This window comes from Hypomesus nipponensis, chromosome 8 (assembly GCF_054491055.1).
Source record: "Hypomesus nipponensis isolate SF chromosome 8, ASM5449105v1, whole genome shotgun sequence".
Lineage (NCBI taxonomy): Eukaryota > Metazoa > Chordata > Actinopteri > Osmeriformes > Osmeridae > Hypomesus > Hypomesus nipponensis.
In genome coordinates, this window is record NC_140368.1 from 18,115,605 (window position 1) to 18,132,395 (window position 16,791).

General features: G+C 42.6%; 1 protein-coding gene and 1 pseudogene across 4 annotated transcripts in view; both read left to right on the plus strand.

Moving 5' to 3' along the window:
* Nucleotides 1–16,791, plus strand: part of mmp16a (matrix metallopeptidase 16a (membrane-inserted)) — a 203,394-nt gene that overhangs the window by 120,591 nt on the left and 66,012 nt on the right. For all 3 annotated transcript variants that reach the window (XM_084702673.1, XM_084702674.1, XM_084702675.1), the window contains one exon: nucleotides 14,868–15,085. In XM_084702673.1, coding sequence (XP_084558799.1) covers nucleotides 14,868–15,085 — 218 coding nt within the window. The remainder of the gene's footprint in view (nucleotides 1–14,867; nucleotides 15,086–16,791) is intronic.
* On the plus strand, nucleotides 11,139–14,375 carry LOC146276190 (uncharacterized; annotated as a pseudogene). Its single transcript, XR_014766365.1, has 5 exons — nucleotides 11,139–12,527; nucleotides 12,772–12,845; nucleotides 12,968–13,111; nucleotides 13,228–13,483; nucleotides 13,610–14,375. The product of XR_014766365.1 is annotated as an uncharacterized LOC146276190 (transcript).

The following is a 16,791-nucleotide window of genomic DNA, read 5'->3' on the forward strand; positions in this document are numbered from 1 at the left end:
TCGGGTGCAGTCCCGGCCAGGGCGGTCTACTTAAGACCAGGTACTTACCCACACTCCGACATTGCTCAGATGTCCATTCTTGGTGTGGAGGTACCCACTGGTCTGTAGTATCAATGTGCCAGACAATTTTTGACATTTACATTTATTCATTTAGCAGACGCTTTTATCCAAAGCAACTTCCAAGAGAGAGCTTTACAAAGTGCATAGGTCACTGATAATAACAACAAGATAGCCCCAAAGCATTGCGGGTAGCCAAAACAAGAAGCACACATTGTGAACAACCAAAAAATAAGTGCCAAAGGGAAGAACCATAAGAACATGTAGTTAAGCGAGTTACAATTTAAACAACATGAATCTCTAAGTGCAAGTGTACCTGTAGAAAAAGCAGCAGCAGTAAAAATAAAAATAAGATGGAACTAAAATAAAATATTTTGCAGCGAATACAACAGTTTAAATCAGTTGCCACTAACCAACAAGAGCAACAAGTCTCTAAGCAAGAGTCATTGTGATCCTTGAGGAAACTAGCATTGGGTTTAGCAAACCATTCCAAAGTACCTTTGTACTCCCGGAACAAGTGCGTCTTGAGCCTTTTCTTGAAGGTGGAGAGACAGTCTGTGTCTCTGATGGAGGTGGGGAGTTGATTCTACCACTGGGGGGCCAGGCAGGAGAAGAGCTTGTGTTGGAACCGGGCGGTCTTGAGAGGTGGGACCACCAGGCGGTTGTCTGAAGAAGACCGTAGGTGGCGGGTGGGGGTGTAAGGCTGGAGGAGAGACTTGATGTAGTCGGGTGCAGTCCCGTTCACCGCTTGGAAGGGTAGTACCAGGGTCTTGAATCTGATATAGGCCGTGATGGGAAGCCAGTGGAGGGAGATGAGGAGCGGGGTAACATGGGAGCGTCTGGGTATATTAAAGACCAGGCGGGCTGCTGCGTTCTGAATCCTCTGAAGAGGGCGGGTTGCGCATGGTGGGAGACTGGCAAGCAGCGAGTTGCAGTAGTCCAGCTTGGAGAGGACAAGTGCTTGGACAAGCAGCTGAGTGGAGTACTCAGACAGGTATCTCCTGATCATCCAGATGTTGTAGAGGGTGAATCTACATGACCGGGAGACCGCAGCAATGTGGGCCGTGAGGGAGAGCTCGTCATCCATGGTAACCCCAAGGTTCCTGGCAGAGGTCGTGGGAGATGGAGGGTTTAGCCGGTATGATGAGAAGTTCTGTTTTGGCGAGGTTCAGCTGGAGGTGGTGCTCGTTCATCCAGGCGGAGATGTCTGCAAGGCAGGCCTAAATCCTAGCTGAGATCCCCGGATCAGTCGGGGGGAACGACAGGTACAGCTGCGTGTCGTCAGTGTAGCAGTGGTAGATCAAGCCATGGGAGGTGATGATTGGTCCAAGTGAGGTGGTGTACAGAGAGAAGAGGAGGGGTCCAAGGACGGAGCCCTGTGGGACACCCGTGGAGAGCTGGCGAGGGTCTGACAGTTTGCCTCCCCAGGAGACCTGGTAGGATCTTCCCGACAGGTAGGATGAGATCCACTGGAGTGCCAGTGATGCCCATCTCAGAAAGTCTGGAGAGCAGGATCTGGTGGTTAACCATATCAAACGCTGCAGAAAGGTCCAGCAGAATGATGACGGATGACCTCGAAGCCGCTCTGGCAGACTGGAGGGCAGTGGTGACTGAAAGGAGGGCAGTCTCTGTGGAGTGGACGGTCTTGAAGCCCGATTGGTTGGGGTCAAGCAGGTTGTTCTGAGAGAGAAAGTTAGACAGTTGGTTAGATACAGCACGTTCCATTGTTTTAGAGAAGAAGGGTAACAGTGATACCGGTCTGTAATTCTGGAGGACGGCAGGGTTAAGGGAGGGTTTTTTGAGTAGAGGGGTAACTGGCCTGTTTGAAGGCAGAGGGGAAGGTGCCAGAGGTGAGAGAGGAGTTTAGAACATGGAGCAGAAAAGTTATGATAGAGGGGGAGATGGTTTGAAAGAGAGGGGAGGGGACAGGATCAAGGGGACAGGAGGTGGGGCGATGAGAGAGAATGAGGTCAGAGAGCTCTGCCTCGGACAGGGGAGAGAAAGAGTTTAGATGTTTAGTTCTGTCAGTGATGGAGGGTGAGGGGTTACGAAAGGTGGGTTTAGGGAACCGACTGCTAATGTCAGTGACTTTTTTCTCAAAGGAGGAGAAGTCGTCTGCTGTAAGGGTGGAGGGAGGGGTGGGGGAGGTGGGTTAAGAAGGGTGGAGAAAAGTTTGTGGGGGTTTGAAGCAGAGTTAATTTTGTTAAGAAAGTAGAGGGTTTTAGCACCAGTTATGTGAGAAGAGAAGGATTTAAGGAGGGAGTGATACTTATCAAGGTCCAGACCGTCTTTGGACTTGCGCCATTTCCTCTCAGCTGCTCGAAGGGTGGACCGTTCTTCACAAATAACATCCGTAAGCCACGGGCAGGAGGGAAAAGATCGTGCAGGCCTGGTTGACAGAGGACAGAGAGAGTCAAGTGATGCAGTTAAAGTGGTTAACAGGGTGTCGGTGGCAGTGTTAGTGGGGTGGGACGAGAACTCGTCAATGGGAGGGGGATAGGGAGCGGAGGTTGCGGCGGAAAGTTACGAGGGGAGGGGAGGTAGGAGGGGTTGGAGGGAGAGAGACAGAATTGGATAAAGTAGTGGTCAGAAATGTGCAGTGGGGTTACAGAGGTTAAGTCAGTGATACAGTTACGTGTCAGGACGAGGTCTAGCTGTTTGCCTGCATTGTGGGTCGCCGGAGTGCTCAGCAGCGTCCGGTCGAAGGAGGTCAGGAGAGACAAGAAGTCGACAGCCTGCGTTCCTTGGAGGTGGATGTTGAAGTCCCCAAGGACTATCAGGGGGGTTCCATCATCCGGGAGGACGCTGAGGTGCATGTCCAGCTCCTCCAGAAAGTCGGCTAGCGGTCCTGTTGGGCGATAAAGAACAATTAAGCATGCTTTGATAGGGTCAGTTAGCATCACATAATGGTGTTCAAATGATTTGGTAGTAACAGAGAGGGTTGTGGATGTGTATTTAATATGTGGGGAAAGAAGCAAACCTGTCCCCCTGCCCGGTTGAGCGGGGTGAGTGAGTGAAGGAGTGGTTGACAGAGAGAGCAGCTGGAGTTGCAGTGTTCTCTGGACGGATCCACGTCTCTGTCAGCGCAAGGGCATGAAGAGAAGCATGGGATGCAAACGCCGGGATGAAGTCTGCCTTGTTCACAGCAGACTGGCAGTTCCAGAGCCCTAAAGAAAGAGAAAGGGCAGGTGGAGAAGATCTGGATGGGTAGTGAAGGTGAAGTGAAAATCTTAACTTAAGCTGTTTTGTGCAACCGGCCCCAGGTATTTTAGACTAGTCTTCCTTGCAAAATGTTTCCAGTTCAGTAAGGATTGATGGTTCCCGAGCGTGGATAGGCATCTTCAAATTATTCCACAAAAAACGAATAAAATCACATGTACATAAGAATTCACAGCCTTTGCCTTGGCACTCAAAATTGAGCTCAGGTGCATCCTTTTTCCACTGATCATCCTTGAGATTGTACAACTGTACAACTTGATAACCTGTGGTAAATTCAGTTGATTGGAGATGATTTGGAAAGGCACACACGTGTCTATATAAGGTCCCACAGTTGACAGTGCATGACAAAGCTCAAACCAAGCCATGAAGTCCAAGGAATTGTCTGTAGACCTCTGAGACAGGATTGTATCGAAGCACCGATCTGGGGAAGAGTACAGAAACGTTTCTGCAGCATTGAAGGTAGTGATGGGGGAAACAAAGCTGTCCAAAGCAACTTCGTTGACAATTTGATAAATAAAGGTTATGTGACAAATGTTTAGATGTGTACATGTCAAAAATATGTTATCATACATCTTGTTGTATTATAAACAAGTCTTTACTATTTTACTCATTACTTGTACGTTTATTTAGGTTCTGCTATAATTTTTCATATTTTCAACTAGTTTGACTATGGCTTAGTGGTAAGAGCGCTGTCCTATGGTTTAATTGTGTGATACATTACAAAGATGTAGAAATTATCTACTAGTCAGAATCGAGGGAAAGATTAATACAGCAATGTACACAGACATCCTTGATGAAAACCTGCTCCAGAGGTTCATTTTCCAACAGGACAACGACTTTAAGCACACAGCCAAGATCACAAAGGAGTGGCTTTGGAACAACTCTGAATGTCTTTAAGTGGCCCAGCCAGAGCCTAGACTTGAACCTGAATGAACATCTCTGGAGAGATCTGAAAGTGGCTGTGCACCAAGGCTCCCCATCCAACCTGACGTAGCTTGAAAGGACCTGCAAAGAAGAATGGGGGAAACTGCCCAAAAATAGGTGTGCCCAGCTTGTAGTATAATATTCAAAAAGACTTGAGGCTGTAATTGCTATCAAAGGTTCTTCAACAAAGTATTGCACAAAGACTGTGAATACTTATATACATGTTATGTTATCTATACAAATTTGAAAAACGAACTTTTTTCACCTTGTCATTATGGGGTATTGTGTGTAGAAGTTTGAGGAAAAAAATTATTTAATAAATTTTGGAATAAGGCTGTAACAACAAAATGTGTAAAAGGTGAAGTTCTGTGAATACATTCCGGATGCACTGTATTTGAATCACGTAGTTTTATTGTTAATGGTCAACTTATTCACATTTTATTTAATTAGTGTAAAAGGTGTAGGTGTGTCTTAGACCAGGGATCCCAATCTTTTTTTTCGGTATGCATATTTGATATTTTACCGACCCGGTAGCATGTCCATTCAGCCAACTCACTCAGGTAGGCTTCCAGTTATTGTTACAAATACCTATTTTTTTCTTAGCTGCTGGGGGCTCATCTGTATCTTCCTCACTCTCATGGTTGTGCCTTGTGTCTTCAACCGGACTCTTAAAATAGGTCATCAAATGTGCCTTTTTTTTTGGCTTAGCCACACAGTAGGCCTACCACACAGTACGAAATCATGCTCATATTGCTAAGTCATCGTACGTATAATTTTAATCAGAGCATTACTCTTTTTGTACAGACATGAGTAATAGATGCATCGAACACAGATTACTCGTTAACAAACTCTATGCAACAGATTCCTTGAAATCATGCGACGGCCAACTCTGGAAGCTAAAAGTTTTATTGTCAGCTACCCACGGCCCGATGGGCAGTGATCTGCAGCCCGGCACCGGTCCGAGGCCAGGTCGTTGGGAACCCCTGTCTTGGACAACTAGAAATGAGAGAAAATACATAAAATTCAGAAAGCACTCAAGCATGTGTCCTTAGAGTACTAATTTAATGAGGAAAAGAGGGATTGATTAACAATGGCTAAATAGCGAGTTTCACCAGGGCTCTCTGTACTTAATGTCTGTATGACAAAAGGTTACAAAATGTTACAAAAAAGAGACTGGACATTCATTCGTTTCTGTCATCAAACGGTGTAACCATGCTCCCGCTCTTTGTGATCCCGCTCTCTCACGCAACCTTTGTGATGGGCATTTGATATTTAGGGAGATTCCACAAAGTCTGTCTCAAAGTAAGCCTCACAGGTTATGGGTGTGTTGGGAGGAGGTGTTGTGATGAAGATGGTGCATGAAAATGCATTGCTCAGATGTTCTTACAGTTTTTGGGTGTGCTTTGCCTTCGGCAAGGGCACAACCTTTTGTTCTTTCACATACATATTTTTATTGTTTCTCTTCACACCCCTAAGCCTTCATCAATATTTGGGCTACATAGACAACATCGATGTCAAAAGTTTCGTCTTGGTAGCGATTGAGTTGCTTGTTTTTTTATTAACGTTCCGTTGCATGGTTTAAGTTTAAATTACCTTTGTGGCGAAAGGTGAAGCTAACGGTGGCTAACTTGCTAGCCACAGTCTCTGACGTGACGTTATACGTCATTAACGTCACGAAAACACGTGACTACCTCTAGCAGAACATTGGTTTAGGAGCTCATTAACTTCTGGGAGATAGCTAGGCTAACTATAACTTTACTGCAAGGCAGCTGCAGAAACGCCACAAGCAAAGAGGCCAGTGTGATAACTATTTACTCATTTAACATTGTAATTGAAAAAACTAAATTATGAAATGTAATGTACAATATAAGATGATATAGGGAAAGTACATCTACTTTCGGAAACGGTAGTCTACTATTTCACTGAACCATAGGCATCATGACATTAGCCTCTGTTGTCCGGGTAACACATACTACAGCGGTCTATGATGCATCTGTTTTCAATCGTTAAAAAAACATTCCTCACAAATACATTTTCGTTGTAGGATTTATTATAACATTGGATTACAAGTAAACGATTTGTGGGTGAAATTATCATTACCTGGTTTTCAAACCAGTGTAGCTCACTGCAAGCCTAGTCTAGGTACATAGCTAATTAAAACATCTCCACAGGCAAAGCTGTTTACAGTAGGAAGTCAAACGGCGGCATATGTTCGGCACTACCCTTACTTAAATCAAAAGTCTTTCAATAAGTGAAACTATCTGACTAGTGACTACTAACCTGAACTTGATTGCCACAGCCTAAACTTTGTCAATCTGTTCATAAAAATAATTCATTTCAGCTTAAACCGTACAACGGAATTCAACCAATGCAATTGCTACCAAGACGAACACAGTCTAGTACTGTACTGTAGTAGTACAATTGACCGGGGCAGCTTCTCCATACAGGGCTTTATCGTATTTTGCCTTGCTACTGACAATGATCGCTACCACTGAGACTTTTATGAATGTGGGATTTTACACTAAATAAATGTCAAGGTTATTTACGTTTTTGGGGGCATATTTTCAGTTAGCAGATGGTACTATTTGAATTGCGATTACATCTGAGATAGCTACTGCTGATAACGTCGTTGTTAAAATAAGCTTCAAAGGGGGTTCTGTATTAATGAATGAATGCAATATGAGTAGGCTAAATGCCAGAAAATATCACGACAAGGGAAAAACTTAAAATGACGTTTAAGTCGTAGAGATTAGGTACATTTTTAAACCGGTCTGCCAAACGTATTAGTTTAGATTCAACTATGAGACTGCTGATCACCATTCCCCCTAGCAGGGGAAATGAGAAAACAACTATTCCATTCTAGCCTACTCTTCACTCTTAGTATTTTGAGATTTAAATGAGAAGAAAAAAATATGCTTTTAAATCTGTGTAATCTTTGTAAATAATAAGTAGGCTATGCATTTTTGATATAAAACATACAGAAATATCAGTTGTAAAAATGTCATTAAAAAATGGATCCCTCTGCAACTGACGTAAGCAAGCACACCCTACAATTTCCCCAGAAATGGTACCCTCTCTAGTTCTCCATTAATTTGGCTCATTTCACAAATTGGAAATGACATTCTCAAAATATCACGTGCAAACCTCCAAACCGCTGGGCACTTATTCACAACTCATTTGAATTTTCCTTTAACCAAATTGCAATTGTGTTAGCACATTGTTGCAAATGACAAGTACCATTGCCTACAGTTGTCACAAATTTCAAATGATGGTTAAGTACAATTCCCTTCAGTTAGGCCAATTACCAATTGAATTATCTTCCTGGTCTAAACTGACTGTTGCTTCTCAGTCAAGTGGTTATCCTCTGCAAAACATATTGGCATAATTTCCTTGTGTACATCATCACCTGCACAATAGTTCACTCAACTGTTAAAATATTTCAGGCATACAGTATATACCATGAAAAACCTTATGGTATGTACTGTAATATACTGTCACCATGTGTGCTGCCATTTCAGAGAATGGTGTAGTCACCCATATTCCCAGTCTAGGCCCATGGGCACTCTGATCTTATCCCTCTACATGAGAGGGGTTTGGTAGGGCCTCATTTGCTTACATTTGTCATTGTGTGGGACAATGTAAGCTTCCGCCGTGGCCCACTCATCAGAGTTCACTGCCGATACAAGAATGCTGATGGTACTCTTATCACCTTACTGCCCATTCCTCAATCCTATCGAGGAGTTTTTTTTCTGCATGGAGGTGGAGGGTCTATGAGCATCGGCCTAAAAGGTTTTTCTCCAGGCAATGGATACTGCTTGTGATGATGTCACAGCAGATCAGTGTAGGGGATCGTTGCGGCATGCACAATGATTCATCCCCTGTTGCATTGCGAGGGAGAACATCAGATGTGACGTTGATGAAATCTGTGGCCAGACAGACAGCAGCGCGAGGATGAGCAGGAGAGTGAGGACGACGACTAGTGAAACTCAAAAGCTTTGCTTTACTTTCTTACCGTATGTGTTGTTAGTGTAGGTTATTCATAATGTTAGTTTTGATGTGCTTATTGTATGACAGTATATTGTGCTGTACACATTTCCTGTTACAGTAACCACGATGTATGGCAATTACAGTAACAATTTCCATGGCAGTGTGAGTGCAATATGATGTGAAATAGGGCTGGGCGATAAATCGATAAAAATCATTATCGAAGTAATGACTTCCCTCAATACAGATATTGTAACATTAATTCATTTTTAATAATATTGATAATGTTGATAGAGAATAATTAGGAACAGCAGTTCATTTAATTTCTGTGATGCAGCAGAAATTGTAGCCTACGCTCACTAAAATATACTGAGCACCTCGAGTGGAGTAGCTAATGTTAACCGTGGAAAATTAGTCTTATTGCCGAAAACAGTGGCAGCGATAGCCATGGCAAGGGAGCAACTTCCAATGAAGAAATTATTGATAAAAAGGGTTTGTCTTCTTTAGTTATTTGGAAGTTGTTTGGCTTTTTGAAATCCGACAAAGAACAGAGCATGGTCCGATGCAAATTGGTGTAAACAAAAAGGTGGCTACCAAGTCTGGTAATAGCCTACGACAAACTGCAAATGTGGACTTCTTGTTGACCTCGACTTACAGTCTCGGTTAACAAACGTTAACAAATCTCTGCTTACAAAGGTGTTTGTAGATCTGTCGAAAAGCCCATATTAGTTTTTTTTATACAATACAACAACACGCAGGAAAATTCCAAATCAAACACGACGAATCTGGAGCAGACGCCATGTTGTCAACATCTCCAAGGCAACCGCTTGCTAGGTCCGTAAATCGTTGGTCCGCAAACGGAGAAGTCCGCGAACGGTTTTGCGGATTTCTTTGAACGTCTCTCGACCAATAAGAACAGCGTATTGGTCCAATTATAATACTAGTATATAAGAAACCTTTTTTACCACCTGAAGCAAAATCACTCGTTGGAACATGCAGAAAGTGTGAGTTTACGCCAAGGTATTGATAGGTAGGCTATTGATAAAAAGCAAGGTTTTAAAAAGCTTAAGTTACTTGACCCCAGGTACGTGCTCCCTGGCCGCAAACATTTCTCTCACACCGCTCTGCCTAAACTTTAAGCAGAGTGTAGGGAAAAAGTTGAGGAAGAGACTTGTTTTGCTACTACTACAGATCTGTGGTGTAACGTCTTAATTATCGTTATTGAATGTAAATATAAATATCTATATCGATAATTTTTTACCCAAATCGCCCAGCCCTAATGTGAAACCTTGTGGCTACTTTTGAATTACGTAATCTTTTTTCTGTTTGATACACATTTAACATGTATTAATTAAGCAGACGCTTTTATCCAAAGAGACTTCCAAGGGAGAGCTTTACAAAAGTGCATAGATCAATGAAACAAATGGGAACAAAACAACAGGCACGCCACACAAACTTGTTTGGCTTGCGAGCCGGCTAAAGAGTAGTAGCATAGCCCGTTTACGGATATTAGACATTCTCTGGTAGTAGGCTAACGTTACCTTTTGAGTGGATGGCGAGCACGAAACGTCGAAATGGATGCCAATAAGATTCTGAATGGAAAGTTTACTTTAAAAAAGTTGCCAAATGGTTCCATTGACAAGACCAAAGTGATCTGTGTGTTTTGTCGTTGTAAACTGAGCTATCATCGCAGCACGTCCAGTCTGAAATACCACTTGATGGCCAAGCACACAGCTGATGCGAATTTTCCGCCCCCTCGTCAAAGCCAGGCGATTGCAATGTTGTTTTCAATTAAAAAAAATATTTGCACAAAGCAATCCGAACCACTTTTCTAAAAAGAACAAAAAGAAAAAAAGAAATCAAGGGATAAAAAGAAATCAAGGAATATTTAGAATAGATAAAAATGTGCGATTAATTGTGATTAATCGCGAGTTAACTTTGACATTAATGCGATTAATTGCGATTAAATATTTTAATCGTTTGACAGCACGTATTACAACATGAACCTCACAAGTGCAAGAGTTTACCTGAAAGAAAGCAAGCAACAGTAATATAATTTACAGCGAGTACAACAAGTTACAGTAAATCAGTTACAACTAACGAACAAGAGCACCAAGTCCCTCAATAAGAGTCCTTATTTCCCCGGAGGAAACTAACATCAGGTCCAGCAAATCATTCCTGAGTACTCCCGGAACAAGTCGTCTTTAGCCTTTACTTGAAGGTGGGGAGACAGTCAGTGTCTCTGATGGAGGTGGGGAGGTGATTCCACCATTGGGGGGCCAGAAAGGAGAAGAGCTTGGGTTGGGAGCGGGTGCACGTGAGAGGTGGGACCATCAGAAAGTTGTCAGAAGAAGACCGTAGGTGGCGGGTGGGGGTGTAAGGCTGGAGGAGAGACTTGATGTAGTCTGGTGCAGTCCCATTCACCGCTCGGAAGGTCAGTACCAGGGTCTTGAATCTGATACGGGCCGTGATGGGAAGTGTCTTGGAAGTTTTTGAGAGAATCAATCGTTCAAGCTGAAGTTGGGTGTAGTATAGAGTTAATGTTTATTTGATGTAGATTTAAACATAATAACGTTAACAACATAACATCATCCGCACACAAACATAAGACAATAACACAAAGACAATTCCATACAGCTCCATCTAGCATTCTAGAATGGATCCGGGAGAATCCAACCCACCAGCACTACTCAACTGATGGCCCTGAACCCCCCAGAACATTCTTCAACAGACCATTTTATAGATACGACAGTTCTCAAAAGTCATTGGTCCATCCTACAAACATGAAGCTATACCAAATCTCTTCTGTCATTGGTTAAATCCTTAGAACAATACAGTTGAATCCACATTGTCTTCGGAACAACTGTCTCTTCCCCCCAGGTGACAAAAACTCTTTCAGGTCACCCAGACTTCCCGTCTCTTAGACTTCATGTCTCCTAGTTAGGTGTTATAAAACTACAGGTGGCATCTCTACCAAATGAGTTGAATCAACATACATTGTATCAAGCTTTTTAGCCAACTGTAAACTTCTCCTAAAACACATTCATTGTACAAAGGCCCAAAATGTATTTCACAGAAGCCAGTGGAGGAAGATGAGGGGTGTCTGGGTAGATTGAAGACGCATAGTATTCTGGAAAGAAAACATCTACTACAGTAACTGTAGCACAGTGCACATGAGGGATATTTCTAAGGTCTACTGCCATATTGACAAAACATCTAAACATTTTGACCTGCAGTGTTTACACAATGCCAAAGGGACTTTTCATTTTGGGGACACTGACTATTTATATGAGAAAAGTTTAACATTTTGACTGATGAGTAGTCTCTTTTGGGAGAGATATGACCATTTGCAGGTGTGCCATGGTGTTTTGCTGAACCATCTAGGTTATTTTGCAGGGTGGCCGCGGGTCCTTAAAAAGTCTTAAATCGCTATTCCTAAAAATAAGGCCTTAAAAAGTCTTAAAAGTCTTTTTTCACGTCACTGCGAAAATGCGTCCGTTCTGCCAGGTTGAATATTTTTTTCCGGTAGGCTATCCGCTGCGTTGTCTATGGTTACATCAGAGCGTAGCCTACTGCGCATCTTTTGATGACGTAAAGCATCGGCCATACAGGTGGCTATCAGCCACTGAACTTACAAAACATGGGGAAATGCAAGTTCAACACTAAATGGCTTGAAAAGAACGAGTATTTCTGGTTAAGGTCGGTGCCGGGAAATGCTTCTGAAGCAAGCTGTATTATGTGTCGGAAAACATTTAAACTTGGGACAATGGGGATCAGAGTGGTGGAATCTCACCTGCAGAGCAAGAAGCACAGAGACTACGCAAAGGCACGCCAGCAGCCTGCAATCGCAAGTTTCTGCTCCACCGCTAGCAACGACGTCAACACAACTCTGGATGTCACCATAGTAAATCCAGAGCCAACCGTCTCAACCGTGCCATCTGACCTCCGAGCAATGTGTGGCCAACACTAAAAGCTGAGGTAATTTGGCTGCTGAGGACTGTGACAAGCCACCATTCATGCAGGTCTAATGACGGTATTGAAGAAGTGTTCAAAGCAATGTTCCCAGATTTGGGGCTTGTACAGTCATTTACTTGTGGAAAAGACAAGACACGTGGCTAAAATTGGATTGGCGCCGTACATAAAAAAAGAGCTAATCACCGAAGTCCAAAAATGCGGTGCATTTGTCATCATGTTCGACGAGACGCTGAACCAGACAACCAAAACCAAACAACTGGACCTGCATGTGCGTTATTGGTTAAATGACCACGTCCAGTCAAGATTTTATGGATCACAGTTCATGGGCCATGCAACTGCTCTGGACCTACTTCAGCATTTCAAAGTATGTGTGCCATAAATATATTTATGAACTAACCTCTTCTATATGTTAGTGTAGGGCCTATCATATGGTTAAGCTTTACTGATTTGTCAAGTGAATAACAGCTATGGATAAGGCACTACACGTCAATTAGACAAATTATGGTAAGAATGGTAGTAGAGTCTGGTGTTTACCTGCCAATGTGTCTAAATAGTATACACTATGGCTATAGGGATGGCTGACGTTGTTTAATTTGTGAAATGGCATTAATTCATTTTTGACTAAATATCATACAGATGAGCCTGTGATGCCATTCATCAGTAAAGATCTGTCTGTTCTCATGAAGGTAATGTATAACATGCCATGGATGGATAAAGTGTATGGCATTTCAATTTGAATTCAACAACTCCTCTCCAACACTTAAATTTGTATTTTTATTTATATATGTTGAACTGTATATGTTCTCAGAGCCTGCTGAAGAGGTTCATCAAGGCAGAAATCCTTAATGACATCACAGCACTGCAAATAGTCAAACTGGACACAACTGCTAAGAAAGCAAGGGTTCACCTAAAGCATGTGGACATTGGATTATGAGCAGAAGCAGTCCTAAAGGTAAAGGCAAAGGTGTTAAATGTCAAACAATGGTTAAGGTACAGGAAATCAAAACTTTATTTTTACATAAAACTTTATGTAAAATCTCACAGGCCCTCGTCCCCTCTTCCTGTTAGGAATGCCAGAGTAGCCCCAACAGTAGCGTAGGCGAGCTCAGTGTGTTGGCATTTAGAAAGGACTGCATGGACTGTTTGACTAACATTGTCAAGAAAATGCAAGACAAGAGCCCACTGAAGTACACCATTGTGAGGCAGATGGCATGTTTGGACCCAACGAACATGTTCTCAGATCCCGACTTGAGCTGTAAAAGAATGAAAGGAGTGGTTCAGAGGTTTCTGCATGATCACCAGCTGTCAGGAGGCGTCTCTGCCGGTACTTAAGATTTTGAAGTCTAGCAGAATGGACATTGTCACACTTAATGTGATTTTTGTGTCTAAACTTTTTCATTTACATGTATCGATTTTTAAATGATTTTCGTGTTAATCTGTTTTGCGACAGGTGATGTGATTGTCCAGCAATTTGGAAATTTCTTGTCTTTGGAGGCAAATGATGAATCATTCTCTGCTTTCCAACCCATGCGTACAAGACTGGATGTTTTCTTGCATGGATTCCTCCATCAATCCTACCCTGAACTCTGGACTTTCTCAAGGAAACTTCTGCTACTCTCCCATGGCCAAGCAACGGTTGAGAGGGGCTTTTCTGTCAATAAGGAGATAGAGGCTGATAACATGAAGGAAGACACCGTGGTTGCTCAGAGGATGATATGTGACTATGTCTCTGTCTGTGGGGGGGTTCTCAAAGTATCTCTGACAAAGGAGCTTATGGCAGCTGCAGCTTCAGCGAGGTCTCAGTATCGGCTACACCTGGACCAGGAAAAGAGAAAGCATGCGAGCACTGCACAAAGAGAAAAGAGATAAGCTGCAGAAGACCACCTTGAGCAGCTCAAAAAGAAGAAGACAATACTGATTGAGGTAGCAAACAGGCTGGAAAAAACACTCTGCTGTCTACCCTATGTCCATGATGTGTCCTCCACAAACTGCAAACCATCCATCTAGGTTTCTCTCTCTGTCACACATACATAAGCATTCTATTATGTAAATGTATTTGCATTTTAAAAGCAGCAGGAATTGTCATTTATTTGTTATTTTATTTATTTTTTTGTTCAAAGGGAACAGTATTAATTAATATATTTACTTGATTTTATAAGCATTTGTTTATGGGACCTAAATGTTCAGAAAATATTGTTATAATAAATATAATTTAGGACAGCAATGACATTTTTGTGTTATCCTTTCGCATTACACACATTTAGTCAATGTTCTTAAACTCAACCGATTATTGTCATTTTACCATACTGTTCATTTTGAACAGCAGGGTAAACATCACTTCAACATCAGTGTGTTTACTTGGAAAGATTACTGTATGTTTCCACTTTTTGTATTTCCATCGCAAGTTTGGTCTTAAATTTTATTTAGAAGGGGTATTAAAAAGTCTTAAATTTAACTTGTTTATACCTGTAGACACCCTGTTTTGGCAACTGTATTTAAAGCTTTGAGAATGTCCTTTTTTTGAGAGAGAGATGAGCCACAGCAATCGAGAAGGAACTTTTCATTTTGGGGGCACTGAGAAAATTATTTGGGTTTTAGGTTGTCTTAATCTTTACACCATGTGGGCATATTTAAATTACTTCACCTCACACATATGTAATTCATGGGCTGCAGTAAATAGTTTTAATTTATAATTTGTTACCACACAGGTCCCCCTGACAAGATCCCCCAGCCAACCAAGCCTCTACCCACAGTACCTCCACCCCAGGCCCACCCCCCCTCCAACCCCCGCAAGCCTGATAGGCAGACAACACCCCCCCAAATTCCCACAGGGGACCGGCCCTCCCACCCCAACGCCAAGCCTAACATATGCGACGGGAGCTTCAACACTCTAGCCATCCTCAAGAGGGAAATGTTTGTTTTCAAGGTGAGCCCACATACTTACTTATTTTGTACTTGACTACACTGCTAAATATACATCAGTTGCATTACATGCCATTCTGTTGTTTGTTTCACAGGTTATGAATTTCGTTTCAGTTATGGTAAATTGGTGGTAAAATCTGAGTGAAATTAGAGTGAGAGACTTGCTTAAACACGTCCCCAGATGGGACACTTGGTTGGCATAAGACAATTCACTGGTTGTATTCCATGATTCCGCATTATTGTGTCTTTGAACTATGTAAGCAAAAATACATGGCATTCTATTATGGTAAGCATAGTAATCAAGACTAGAAACTTTTCGGTGTAAGCTCTGTGAAAGCTAACGGGAATACATGTACTTGTGGCACTATTGTTTAACAAATTTTGCGCTGATGCTATTTGCTCTCTAAAAAGCAGCACTCCTGCATTTGATATTTTTTGTGCAATTTCAAATTTTAGGTGTAGGTGGTACAGGTTAGGTTATGGTGTAGGAAGGAGGAGCAGCACATGAGTGTGGTGTTGCTCCCTCCCCCATATGGCCTCTTCATCAGTGATTTTCTACACTACGTAATTTAAATCCAAAACCGCAATGAGAATGTCAGTGTACCATAACAATTGTCTAGAACTCGCCTTTTGCAACCCAATGCAGGGTTGCCTGAAATAAAAACGTGGCTGTGAAAGGAAAGGGGGGAAAAAAGGGTTTTGTTTGTATCTCAAAACCAAACAGAGAAAAATGGCTTATTGCAGCATCATGTTATGGAACACTGCAGGGAATATTCATGACATAGGACTTTGAAGTTTTGGTTTCTAAATCACCCTTATTCTACACATACTAAACTACTAGTAATAAAACTAATGAGGGACTTCCGGTTGGCAGGCAGTATGGAGAAGTCATGTTTCCTCAGGCTCCTGCCACACCGTTTCCATTTTAACTACAAGTCATTATACATGATCTCAACTTATTGATAACTGAACAACAAACGGCGCCAAACAAGTTTCTCACCCAACAACATGTTTTCTCAACCAAACAAGCGTAGAAAAAGTCAGAACAAGCTGCCGCAGCTGACCCTGCTATTGACAATGCTGCGCTAGCAAACATGCCGACGGAGCTCAAAGCAGACCTACTAACCAAACCTGCCTCACTTGTTAGAAGATTTGAAAACAAGCTTGCTGCCATTGACACAAAGCTAGATGGGATACAATCCATGGTAACTAACTACAAACAGCGTATCTCTGATTTGGAGTCTGGGCTGAATCAGTTACAGCTCTTGGAGGCGCAGGTGACTATCGCTGAAGTTAATGCAAAGCTGAAGGCCAAGGTCACTTACGTGGAGGGGAGAAGCAGGCGGTGCAACCTGCGTCTCGTTGGTGTGCCTGAAGCAGTGGAGGGTTTGTGGTCAATGTCTTTTTTCTCCCAATCTCCTAATGGATATGCTGGGGACGGATGTGCTTCCTTAACCCCCGGAGCTCGAAAGAGCTCATCACACACTTAAACCAAAACCAGCAGAAGGGGGAAAACCTAGAGCCGTGATCATCTGTTTTCACAAGTTTCAGACCAAGGATGTGGTCATTCGTGCTGCTCATAAAAAGCAAGGCAAACTTAAATATGACGGCAAGCCAGTCTACATATATGAGGATTACTGCCCTGAAGTGCTAGACTAGCATTCGGAGTACAAAGAGGTCATGCTCCAGCTCTACGTTCTCAATCTCAAG